The following is a 12,630-nucleotide window of genomic DNA, read 5'->3' as shown; positions in this document are numbered from 1 at the left end:
CAGCAAGAATAAGACGCCATATCTAACCTAAGTACCAACGGGGAGCGTGCACGGCACCACATCTGGGCTTCCCGTGCCCAGAGAATGTCTAGAAGAAAATACAAGACACGGGCAACAAACATCGTCCGGGAGGCGCAGGAACAGGGAGAGAGGTTAGGATGGGAAAGAGACTGGCACCGTGCCTCTGGCCTCACGAATTTTTATAATGTGCACATACTTCTTTTATCAATAGAAATAAAAAAGAACAGCAAACGACACGAAGGATCATTCTATGAGCAGAATAAAAACCGAGTGCTGAAGTCTTTGGTTCAGGGAAACAGTTCAGGGGCTGAGTCTTAAGGACACAGGCAGGAGAGCCGAGGGCCTCACAGGCGGCGTCATCCAACGGAGGTGGGGACACAAAGGGGAAAACTGGGATGAAGAAAATACACCGTGTGATGGGTAAAACTACTCTGGGGGATGAGTCCTGGTGACTGGGGAGGCCCCCCTGAGGATTCAGCCACGTGGAGATCCATGGGAAGATGAGCTTTGCTGAAGGATGCCCACCCCCATCCTGAGGAGAAGGTGGGGTGTCTGAGAAAGTGGGGCAAGGGTCAGATCGGGACGCACGTTTTAGGCCGCTGTAAATTTTTTTTTGGCCACGCCGCGGGTCATATGGGATCTTAGTTCCCCGACTGTCCTCCTGCATTGGAAGCAGAGTCTTAACCACTGGACCGCCGGGAAAGTCCCACCACTAGAACTATTTAGACGCTACTCTTAGGGCACCAGAAAGCCACTGGAAGATCTTCTGTCTTCTTTCCCACCTCACAAATGTGTCACTTGAGAGATACCTAAAAAAGTTCCCAGACATATTTTGCTGAGTTTATAGAAGAATCTGTAATTTCATTTCACTTATCTCTCAACTCTTGGACTCACAAATTAAAAATAAAAAGAATAAGTACACTTATTCTACCATTTTTAAGGGTCAACAGTTTATATGAAAATCAGATATATTATTTTAAAACTCCCAAATATAAAATCACTCCTTTCAGAAATTTTTCTAATTCTTAAATCTACTGATTCACAAAATTTTTGAGTGAGCTTTTTCTGAGAAGATCTTGGTTTGGAGTACTTTTTTTTTTAAAGTAGAACTGTGTATCTTAGGAAAAGTTTTCTCCTGAGAATGTTTCAAATATATCTTCATTTCTCACAGAACATGTATTGAGTGCCTAAAAATTAACTTGCACTCATTCAAAGCTCAGAAAGAGTTAGAATGCATTTTCCTAAATCATTCTAACAAAGACATCAATGATGTCAAAACCCTGAATTCTGAAACAGAACTTCTGTTCTCTTTCTAGCCTCATTATTAAAACAGATTTTTTTTAAGGTTTGTTCATAACAGGATTGCCATTTTCCATGCTGCCTACCGATTATAAACAGAAGTAATTCTAAAGCCAAACTAGAGCTGTCTCTGAAATATTCAAGATGCATTACCATCTGGTTTTATATCAGCATTTGAGCAGGTCCAAAAAATCACTACATTACCAAGTATTATCAAAAATAGTTCATTTCCCTTTCAAAGCACATATTCCTCTCAAAATACTTTCAAGTCACAAACTTTAAAAATTCACCTAATTTTTCAAACTACACCAGACACATGAATGTCAACCATAGTTACATTTGTAAGTGATTTGTCACAGATCACTCAGTAATACTGACCAAAGCTAGTTTCATCTAATGGTCTTATGGAAAGTACTAATTTGGGAAACATGGCATACCTGATTACTCGGAAGCATATAGGAAGTAAAGGGTAATAGTCTTTATTTGCAATGTACACACTATGTAAAACTACACATCTTTCCAGCCCTGAGAAAAGAGGTGTCCCCCAAACTTATATATATCCAGCAGCCTCATTTCCAAACACAAAAGAGACAATAGCCTTTCTCCAGAGGATGCTCAGCTAAAAATCAGCATCTACGAGTAAAGAGAAAATGGCAGGTGGGGAGATAAAGATGGGTTTCTAACTGAACCTGCAGATACAGCTCCAAGACAGGGCCCTTAGCAAGAGAACGGCTGTCGGATTTTCCAGCTGTCTCGACAAGATTTCAATTGTTCATAAAATAAATGAGACCTAAGCCTGGTATCTAAACAAATGTTTAGATGAAATTTATTTCTAAGAAATCTTTTCCTTCCACCTAACCGAAAAAATGCTTTTTAAAATCTCTCTCAGTTCATTCATTCAACAACTTTGAGTACTGATTCCACGTAAAGATGTTCTTCCTGCTCCCAAAGAGTTTACCATCCAGTAGTGGCAAGAAGGCATGACAATACACACAGTCTTCTACTCTTCACCATGATTATCACCCCCTGGCAACACACACACACACACACACACACACACACACACACGCGCGTGCATGCGCGCGGGCACACACTCCGACCACTTCTCTGCCATCTCAAAGCACTGCATTCTATAGCAATTCTCTTCAAAATGCTAACTGGTTCAACCTGACCACTTCACAGGATAAAACGGGGGTTCGCCAAGCCAGACCATATTCCATTTTATCCCATCTCTCTGTCAACCACCTCCTTGGAGAAGAAGACTGGGGGCTCCTTCTGACACTTTTCTAAAAATACTTTTACTGCACTTTCTGAAACGTACCATTTCCCTTGAAATACTAATTTACACAACTTCAAAAGTCAGCTTATATTGCTTAATCTCTACTGATTTTCTCTCCCTTCAAAACTATGAAAAGGATTGAGCGAAGGCCTGTCAACATGTAAACGATGCCTTAAATTTTTTTTAATATTTCATGTTACAAAATAAACTTAGGAAACTAAAGAGTAAAACCAGCAGCGCTAACAACACAGCCACAGGCCACCTCAAGGGTCTAAAGTACGAAACACAGACAGGTGCACATACACTGCAGCTACTCTGTAGTTAAAGCGGGAAAAAATATAGTTTATCTTCTACATGTTTTGGTTTCACTGGACCAGAACAAGTTGAAAGCAACTTGGGAACAAATTGAATGTACCATAGAAAGCAACAAAGATCATATCATGTATATGTCAATGCCAACGTTTTATAGGCAAGAACTTACAGGAGTTAAATTGTTTGCTTGCCATAAAAAAGTGGTAAGATCGTTCTGAAAAGAAACAGAACGCTTCTCACAAAGCAATATTCGAATTCCATATGCATTATGCAACAGTCTTTTCCTATTATAAGAAATGGAACAAAGTTTTTATGATAATCCAACTGATCAGACATAATACGGGAAACCAAAATTTCCTCCTAATTTGTTCTTATTCTGAGATTAAAGACATCAAATGTAGGACTCTTCTCCCAAAGGAAAGACTTGCTCAGTATTTCTTCACATTCAGGTCCTCATTCAAACACCCACATTACAGAGTCGTTAACATCTCTATCAGGCACACAGCCACGCATCTGAGTAACTATTATTCTGTTTGTAAATCACCTCTCCTTTCCTGGCGTTCCTCTTTCTTTCCATATGTAAATTATGGTGTCAGATTCGGACCCCACCACCAGCCACCGTGACCAAATTATCCTCCAGGGACATCAATCGGGCTCGTTATTCTTGTTTCAGCATTTAAAAAAAAAAAAAAGGAGGAGTAGCTATTTTCAGGAATCAGAATTCCTTTTTTTTTTTATACATCTTTATTGGAGTGTAATTGCTTTACAATGTTGTGTTAGTTTCTGCTGTATAACAAAGTGAATCAGCTATACGTATACATATATCCCCATATCCCCTCCCTCTCGCATCTCCCTCCCACCCTCCCTATCCCACCCCTCTAGGTGGTCACAAAGCACCGAGCTGATCTCCCTGTGCTATGCGGCTGCTTCCCACTAGCTATCTATTTTACATTTGGTCGTGTATATATGTCCATGCCACTCTCTCACTTCGTCCCAGCTTACCCTTCCCAGAATTCCTCTTGATCAGATGTCTGGCTCACTGGTAAATGTTTCTACCCTGAAATGCATTATCCTTGGCTGCTAAATGTGTGGCTTTAAAAAAACAAAAAACAAAAAAACAAAACAAAACAAAAAGCCAAGACATGGTACAGCGTTTCCAATATAAATTGCTTCCAGGAAAATATGCTGAGTTTTGCGGGGAGCACTCGGTCAAATTCTAATATTCCCTCTTGGGAGCCAACACCAACTTCCAGCAGCAGCTCTAACTGTGCAGAACGGAATTTCAAACACACACAGGCCAGCATCTTCCGGCGGACACAGCCCTTTCTTCTCCTACTCTGTGGGGTGTCACATGAGACACCTCGTACGATACTCATCACTTAGAATATAGATCTTTGTTAAAGTCATAAATTAATCACGAAATGCACAAAATACATTCTTTTCCCTAGCATTAAAGAAAATAAATAAATAACACTGTGGTTTCCAGCAAGGTTGAGCTGAAGCTGAATGTCACTGCTTAAGCTTGTGAATCACTGCACGATTAAGAATAAACACCACACACACATCTCTATAGGCTGCAAATGTTAGCAGAGAACAACGCATGTCATGGGGCTTCCTAACACGGACAAAGGATCATCCATGGGCAGAAAGTGTTCAGTTGTCTTAGTTCTTCTTGATTATAATAAATATTTCTGCTTCCGTGGCCACTGAAAACTTGAGAGAGGACCCTCCCATTCTCCTTTCATTAAAATGTACGGATGATTTTATTCTAAACCTTACGCAGATACAATCGGGGGAACGATTGCACTCATCTGGTGGCATGAAGCTCAAAATACGAATCTCAAGCATGTATATTTGTCACATGTCAGCCCAGGCTGAAGGCATCCACCAAGAGAATATTTTCACTATTCAGCTGGCAGCCAGAATCTACTGCCACGAACCCGCATACTGATGAGAGCCAAAGCTCCCGGTCCCGTTCTCCATTTCTTCTTCTTAACCACCTCTTGCCTCTGCAGAGCAGAGAAGCCATTTTGCTAATTTATAAGCATCCTGACTATGCAACCACTGAAAAAAATTTACTCATCAATGATAGCTAAAAGCAAAAGCACATCCCATAGGAGTGAGAGAATAAAACAGGCAACACCGGCACATACGTCGATCAGCAAGACTCCGGATACTCACTAAAGGCAGCCACTGCCAGGGCCAGTGTGACAATAATGGAGAACCAGGAGACCCACAACGCCTTCTTTCTGTAGTTCTGGGCTTCGTGGGGTTTTAGCCGAGTGCTGCTTTCTAGTAAGCCTGACAAAAACAAGGAGAAAAGGAAGTTAGGCATTTCCTTATTAAGAAACCCACAACTAGAGCTATTCTTTCTTAGCCAAGGATTGCAAACTGACAGCCCGCGGGCCAAGATGTGGGGTTTTTTCATTGAAATATAGTTGATCTACAACACTGTGTTAGTTTCAGGTGTACAGCAAAGTGATTCAGTTATCCAAGAGGTGTTTTAACATTTAGGAGAGTCGCATGGAAATCAAGCTTTCTGGCCTCTCTTGAAAGATCTCGGGTTCTGGCAATATCTGGCTCGTGTTTCCGCAGGGTAATGGCAGCTGTCTTCTTTGTAAAGTACCTACCACGTCCTGACCTGACATATGACCCCAGCCATCGCCCTGCCCCTGTGGCTCACTGGCTCACATAGGTGCTGCTCCTTCTAACGAGAATTTTTCGTTAGAAAAATAGCACAGATAGCCCACATCTGGCTGGGCATTTGTGCTCCTCGGCGTGGCACTGATTTGCATTGCTCCATCAGCATGGCCCTAACCGGCGGACCGGGTTTCGGAGTTGTGGAATACAAATGCCTCCATGCCTCCCCTCAACAGTTAACAGAAGGAGGACCATTTCTCTTTAACCACAACCAGCAGCCACCAGGCCTAAATTACACGCCACGTTTTCTTCCCTCCTCTTTCTGCTCTATAGTATCTATTCCTTTGTATCAGTCAAATGTCAAAAAATTCTCACAGTATTGCAGCGGGGTAAACCCGCTAAAACTGGAGGTCACTTCCCAGGTGGGTCACGTGTAAGAAAGGTTTGATTTCGTCTCCTATGCTTTCAACACTGAGAGTCCTCAACAGCAACAGAAATTCAGGACGACTCTGAGGCAGTGCCCAAGCTTCTGCAGCCATGGGTTGAAGACTAAAACATCTCCAGCATGATCTTGATTTATATTCTTTCTTCTCCTTTGTAAAGAGATCATACACGGCATCTCTTAGTTGCATGAAGAACCAAACTCTCAGCCCGGCATTCTACATAAACAGGACAACATCTCTGGCCAAACAACCCATAATACACCTTTCAGAGGTGGGGCACCCTCATCACAACAGCTCCAAATGATGAAGGAATTGGCAGTCAGAGCTTAAGCACCCACCTGTAAAATAAGGCACAGTGTGCGACAAATCACACCTAAGCACTGTGGAAAAGGCATCTTCCCGTTAGACTGACTGGGTACCACATTAAGCCTCTGGTTGCCAAAAACTGCATCCTGTTCAAAAATTATAACAAGGACCCTGTTAAAACTTCCCAATTCCATTAACTACCCAGATTCAAACACCCTTAAGAAGGCCTAAGTAAACAGGAAATGTGGAGAAGCCTGCTTACTGAGTCCAGTGTACAGCCGCAGATTTTTTTTTTTAATAAATTTATTTTATTTTATTTTCTATTTTATTTTTGGCTGTGTTGGGTCTTCGTTGCTGCACGCGGGCTTTCTCTAGTTGTGGTGGGTGGGGGCTACTCTTCGCTGCGGTGCGCAGGCTTCTCAATGCAGTGGCTTCTCTTGTTGTGGAGCATGGGCTCTAGGCACACGGGCTTCAGTAGTTGTGGCACGTGGGCTCAGTAGTTGTGGCTTGCAGGCTCTAGGGTGCAGGTTCAGTAGTTGTGGCACACGGGCTTAGTTGCTCCACGGCATGTGGGATCTTCCCGGACCAGGGCTCGAACCCGTGTCCGCTGAATTGGCAGGATTCTCAACCACTGCGCCACCAGGGAAGGCCCCACAGATTTTTTAATCATTGAAACCTGTAGACTTATTTACAACCAAAAGGTAGATAAATTTGCAAAAGGTAGGTAATAAACTCCATCTCCATCACCTCACTGTAAAAATCTCCCCAAACCTTCCTTTAAAAATGCACTTGGATGGAAAAAAGAAAAACCTTCTCTCTTATCAAATTGTGCCCTGGGTACAAGTGATTTCAAACTGTCCCTTTGTCTGCTTCCCTAGCTGCTGAAAAACACCCCATTCTAATTTTCAACTGTGATCACCCTCGACTCCAGTTAAAGCCACAACCTAGAAGAAGCAGGTCCCAGTGACTCCCAATAATTTATTTCCCTTTGCCCAAATGATATGGAAATCTTTCTTTCATCCTGGCCAATTGATTTTCAAGAGGAGTGAAGCTGTAACACTTAAGTACTGACTCAAATAAGCAGTTCATTTGCTGGGTACTTTGACAGCAACCATCTTGAGAGGTTATCCACTGGGGCTACAAACGAGGTTTCTTCTAGAAGTAGATTTAATTTCCTAAGAAAAACAACAAGGATCTGGGTTTTCAATTCCAACACATGACATTTATTTTCCCTACCAAAGCCAGCTGTTTCCAACAGTATGACTGGAGCTGACCGCACAGACCAATCATGTGCCTCGCCCCAGAGTGGGCCAGCACTCCCCTTGGAGGGAGTCTGGAATGCCAGCTCACCTGGGCTGCACTGCCCTGCTAAGGTGGCAGTTGAATCCTCTGATCAACAGGACTGGTAGTTCTTCCCCAGATCTGATCCTGTATGTGCTTCCCCAGGAGATACTTCAAACTTTAAACACTGGAGTAAATTGGAAGACTGTCCAAGAAGGGAAGAACTTTCCCATTTCTATCCAACCTTCTGTTTCCTGCTAGTTTTCCTTCCTAAAAATAGAGCCAATACCAAGAATGGAAAACTTCCCACTCCTCAGAGGGTGTGGGGTATAATGACCTATGAGGACCCAGCTCATAAATGAATGGTGCCACCACCTCCGCCCCGTGTTAGCTGCACGCACACGTGCAAGCCACAGAGATGTGCTGAGAATTCCTGAAGCTTTCAGGAAGCTGTGTGTCAAAGGTAGAAGAAAAGCAGCGCAGCCTACAGAAGCCAAGGCAGGCCTCAGATTTGCACACAGGGCTGGATCCTTCCTACCCATAGCTGGCCTCCACATTCAAATTTTTAATCTCACTTGAATTTCACCTATTGGTAATTTGGGCCTGGCAACAGTAAGCATAAGGGTTGTATTAATGAAGGACTGATACCTTATTTGGGGTGGAGGAGATGCAAATATATGCAGGGAGATTGAAGCCATCAGTCATTTCCATGCTAGTATGAATTAGTTCCAATTGCTTTCTCCTAAGAGTTAGTCACGCTTGGATTCTCTGAAGGAAGGGGTATATTCATTAGATGGGAAGGTAGTAGGAAATGCTGAAGCATGTAACACTCTAGGGCCCTAAGGCTTGGGGCAGAATGATGGGGAAACACCTGTGGGGAGAAGAGTGGGTATTAAAAGGTAGGGCGTGGAAATGCGTAAGACAAACTTGGCCTATGTTTTGTTTTAGTCCCTAAAGGTCTTGGACCACAAAGCTCTTGCTCCCTGAACTACAAGGCTCAGTAACTGCAGTGTCATTTGGCTGATATATGAGCTCATTAGGGTTCTGGGAACCAGCCCACATCACTTCTAAGGAAAAAATACCTCTCAAGCCTCCAAACACTAGATTTTTATAAAGCAAGCCTTTGATCAAAGTTAAATGGAGCCTGTCACAGGGTCCTGATAGCTCAGAAGGAATTTAGGGCAAGAGAGAAGGCCCAGTATAGGTACAAATCCAGCTGCCCACCCACCACAAACACACATACCCATTGGTAGGTATTTAGGCCTCGAAGAAAGCAAGCCAGGCATGATGTAGAGATACACATCAGGCAACTGCTGACGCCTCCTCCTCCCCAAATCCTCTCACCATTAGGAAAAAGGTAGCAGCAATTGAACAGTTCCCAAGGGACACAAAAAATCGATATTGGAAAGATGCAGCCCCGTTAAGAAAAAATAACACAAACACAAAATATTATAAGAAACCTCCTTAGTTAAGCTTCTGATTTATTTAATAAAAATGACTCATTCAGCATTAACTCTTTGCTGCCAGGAATGGGTCAAATAGAAGAATGTCACACTGACTTTCAGCTTTCAATGCCACATGGCGCTGGGTTCTTTGGGGGACAGGGTTCATCTTAACAGAGAGGCAGTGTGCGACATGCAGCGCTTTCACACAGTGACAGTTTATGAACAGTGAATGCTTTCATGCTATAACATAATGGAAAATGAAATTCAGTTGACCAGTGAAAAATAACCTAAAGAATAAATTCAGAAGGGCTTTTTACACTTGAGCATGAGCTACAAAATGACACTAAATATTAACTGGCCCTAGCACTTTTTTCCCTCCTATCATTTTGTGAGGCGGGGAGAAATAGGCCAGCTTTTACAGATGACCTGCAATGCTACAAAAATAAGCCCAGCCTAGAGTTCGGTCTTTCTTCAGTGCAAAAATTTTATAATCCTACAACATTAGTTACAGTGGGAAAGGTAATTAACACGACCTACACTAAAAATAACAGGTTTTGCTGGGTGCTTGTGATGTCACCCACCATCAGCTGGAAAATGATAATCGAGTTAGGTGAGAACAGGAGGAGAAACTGCAACACAGGCGCGGAACTCGTTGCACCTGGAGGGGCTCCAGTTCTCACCCGGGCATCCCTGCCGACTCTCTGGGAATTGCCGTTTGCATGCTTCACATGCTACAGTTCAAAATTTCTAAGAGGAAAGAAGAGATCGTGCATCCGAACACTAAACCGGAATAAAAATGTACAGGAGATACTAAGAATAGGACAGAAACCTGCGAAGACTGAAATATACAAGTCCGCCGCAGCCAACAAAATAAGGCTTCCAAGAACAGGGGGTGGAGGTGGCGATGGGCCGGCTCCCCCTGAAGGGCCGGCTGTCAGAATCCCGTTTCGGCCACTAACCGGGTGTAGGAAAGCCATTGAGTCTTCTTGAGGGGGCCGATTTGGATTTCGATTCAGCAAGAAGCAGAGAAGGTACCGACGTGGCTACGAAGAGGGCCCCCTCTGAGCCAAAAGGAAACGAGAGAGGGAGAAAAAGAGGAATGTAGAGAGACACGGCAATGAATAGGGTAGTCTCTCCCATTTCTTATGGGCAACTCAAAGGCGGCATCAGCTGTCGGTCGGAGGGTCGGGTTTGGCCTCCCCGGAAAGGGACGTTTGCAGGCTTCCAGGCCAGTGTCTGGGGAAGGATTCTGAAGGGGCTAGGGATGGGCGCTCCGGGAACCATCAGGTTCCAGTGGCATCCATCCAGGATTGGTGGCCCAAATCCAAGTGTCCCAGGCCTCTCCCCCCACCGGCAGACAGCGGGGCAGTGACCCACGGTAAACTGGGTCCCCTGTAAATGAGAGTCGGGAGTCACCCGACTCCCGTTCGCCGGGGCGGTCGCCGAGGGACTCCTCAAGGCTAAATCCGCAGAGGGAAGTTCTCCCGGGGAGCCGGCGGGGGCCGCAGGGGGCTCGGGAAGGAGGATGCACCGAGCTCAGGACCCTCCCAACTGAGCGGGACACGCAGTCCCCGGGAGCGCTCGGCTCCGAAAGCAAAGGAAAAAAAAAAAAAAATCACACACACACACACACACACACACGCCTCCTGCAAACTTTTCCAGTGGGCGCCGGAGGGACCAGGGCTGGCCGAGAGGAGGGCGCGGGCCCCGGCGGGGTCGCCCAGGAGGCAGCACGGTTCGCGGTTCCGGCGGAGTCTCGGCGGCCCCGGCGGCGCCGGCCGAGGGAGGTGGGGCTGCCGCCCTCTGCTCTCCGCGCCTTCGCGGGAAGTCCCGGCTCCGCGCCCCCGCGCGCGCCGAGGCGCCGAGCCCCGCGCCCGGCCCCACCCGCCGGCGGGGAGAGGCGGGCCCGGAGCAGCGGCTCCTCAGCGCGCCCGCCGGGCGGGAGGAAGGGGCCGGGCCGGGGGAAGGGGCCCGGGGCGGCGCGCGCTCACCTCGATCCTCCAGCCCGTCGCTGAACTGGCCGCTCTCGCTGATCCGCAGCTGCCGCTCCTCCTCGGGCTGCGGCGGCTCGCGCGCGGGGGAGCTCAGCGGGCCCGGCCCGGGGGCGGCGGCCAAGGGCGCGTGGACCCGGGGCGGTGGCGGGACGGCGGGGCCCGGGGGGCTGCGGCGCTCGCTGCCCACGGCCGGCTCCATGGCGCGCGGCGGCGACGACGAGCGCGGCGGGGACTCGAGTCAGAAGTGCGAGGCGCAGCGGCTGGGAACAGGCGGAGGGACGCACCGACCGCGCGGAGAGGGAGGGCGGGCGCCGCGGAGTGGAGGTGCGGCGGCGGCAGGGGGCGGGGGGTGCGGGCGCGGCGCGGCTCGCGTGGCCGGTGGCAGAGCCTGGAGCCCAGTAGTCGGCGCCGCGCTCCGCCCCCGGGGGCAGGTGCGTGCGGCAGGGACCCGCCCCGAGGCACGGGCGCCGGAGCCGGCGCTCCGAGGCCGGTGGGAAGGGAGGGATGCGGCCGGGCCTGATACCCGGAGGCTCGGCGGTGTGGGAGGACGACTGGGAGAGCCGTGACTAGCAGGCGACCGGGGCAGGGCCCGGTGAGGGTGTGACGGGAGACCTGCCCCACTCGTGCCGCGGGATGGTGACCAGAGGAGACCGCCCCACCCCCCACCCCGACCCCGGACTCCACTCCTTTACCGTCCGAGAAGCCTGCGGCCGCGCTTGGGTAGAAAAGCCATCAGCGCCCTAATTGGGCATCTTTCTCCTCTGGAGTCGCACAGGCTTCAGACACTGTGGAGGGTCTCCTGCCTGGGCTGCCATTCTCACCGCCCATCCCGGGGAAACGAGGTTCACCTGCCCCCAAGCCCATCCGTGTCGGGCCTTCTTCTAGGAGCTTCGATTGCCCTCCAGCACCAACTTAAGGGGACCGGGTATCTTAGGAGCACAGGGCGTTCTAGAAGATGTTTGGACCCTACCCCGCCCCCCTTGCGACTGCCCCTGGGCCTTGGTCCCAGCCGGTCCCCCACCAGCTCTCTACTCCCCCTCTGAGTAGCCGAGTCTTGCCCGTACTTCAGGCCTCCGATGGAAGCCTCCCTCCTACACGAAGCCCTCCCCTGGCTTTCTTGGCGCGGCCAACTGTCCCCACCTCTGAGCGCGCGGAGCTCGTCCCTTTGCGCCGTCGGGCTCATCTCCGCAGCGAGGCGGCGAATTCGTCCACTCCGGGACCCACGCCCGGCGGTGTAGCTCGGAGAGGTGCCGAGGGGGGATAGGCCATTTGTCAGATTCAGCTTGAATGTAATAGCAACATCCAAATTCACGAACCTAGATTTCACCTTCCTATGTATAATCAGTCTTCAGATTTAACGAGTTCTCTAAAATGCCAATTCCTCGTTTAAAGCCTGCCTACTGTGGGGAACGGCACCCTGTTTTCTGAAGAGTAACCCGTTTCCTTTCTCATTCTCGCTTTGCCTGCGATGGAAATCGGAACGGGATTTAAATGCCTTTGTCGTGCAGTGGAAACAGCACCAGCACTGGGAAGAGGGTCTCATTTTATTTTGTTGCTGTTGTAGGGTTGGAATGAGAATATCTGAGTTGACCTTGGCCAGCTCACTTTAC

The 12,630-nt window shown here is 48.0% G+C and overlaps 1 protein-coding gene across 1 annotated transcript in view; it reads right to left on the bottom strand.

The window, feature by feature from the left end:
* TMEM163 (transmembrane protein 163) overlaps window positions 1-11,329 on the bottom strand; it is a 256,319-nt gene extending 244,990 nt beyond the window's left edge. The window contains exons 1-2 of the mRNA XM_059927621.1: window positions 11,018-11,329; window positions 5,093-5,212 (exon numbers count right to left, since the gene is read on the bottom strand). Coding sequence (XP_059783604.1) covers window positions 5,093-5,212; window positions 11,018-11,219 — 322 coding nt within the window. The 5' untranslated portion in view covers window positions 11,220-11,329. The remainder of the gene's footprint in view (window positions 1-5,092; window positions 5,213-11,017) is intronic.
* Window positions 11,330-12,630: the final 1,301 nt, after the last annotated feature.

Source organism: Balaenoptera ricei, chromosome 7 (genome assembly GCF_028023285.1).
Source record: "Balaenoptera ricei isolate mBalRic1 chromosome 7, mBalRic1.hap2, whole genome shotgun sequence".
NCBI lineage: Eukaryota > Metazoa > Chordata > Mammalia > Artiodactyla > Balaenopteridae > Balaenoptera > Balaenoptera ricei.
This window is presented reverse-complemented; position numbering and strand designations above follow the sequence as displayed.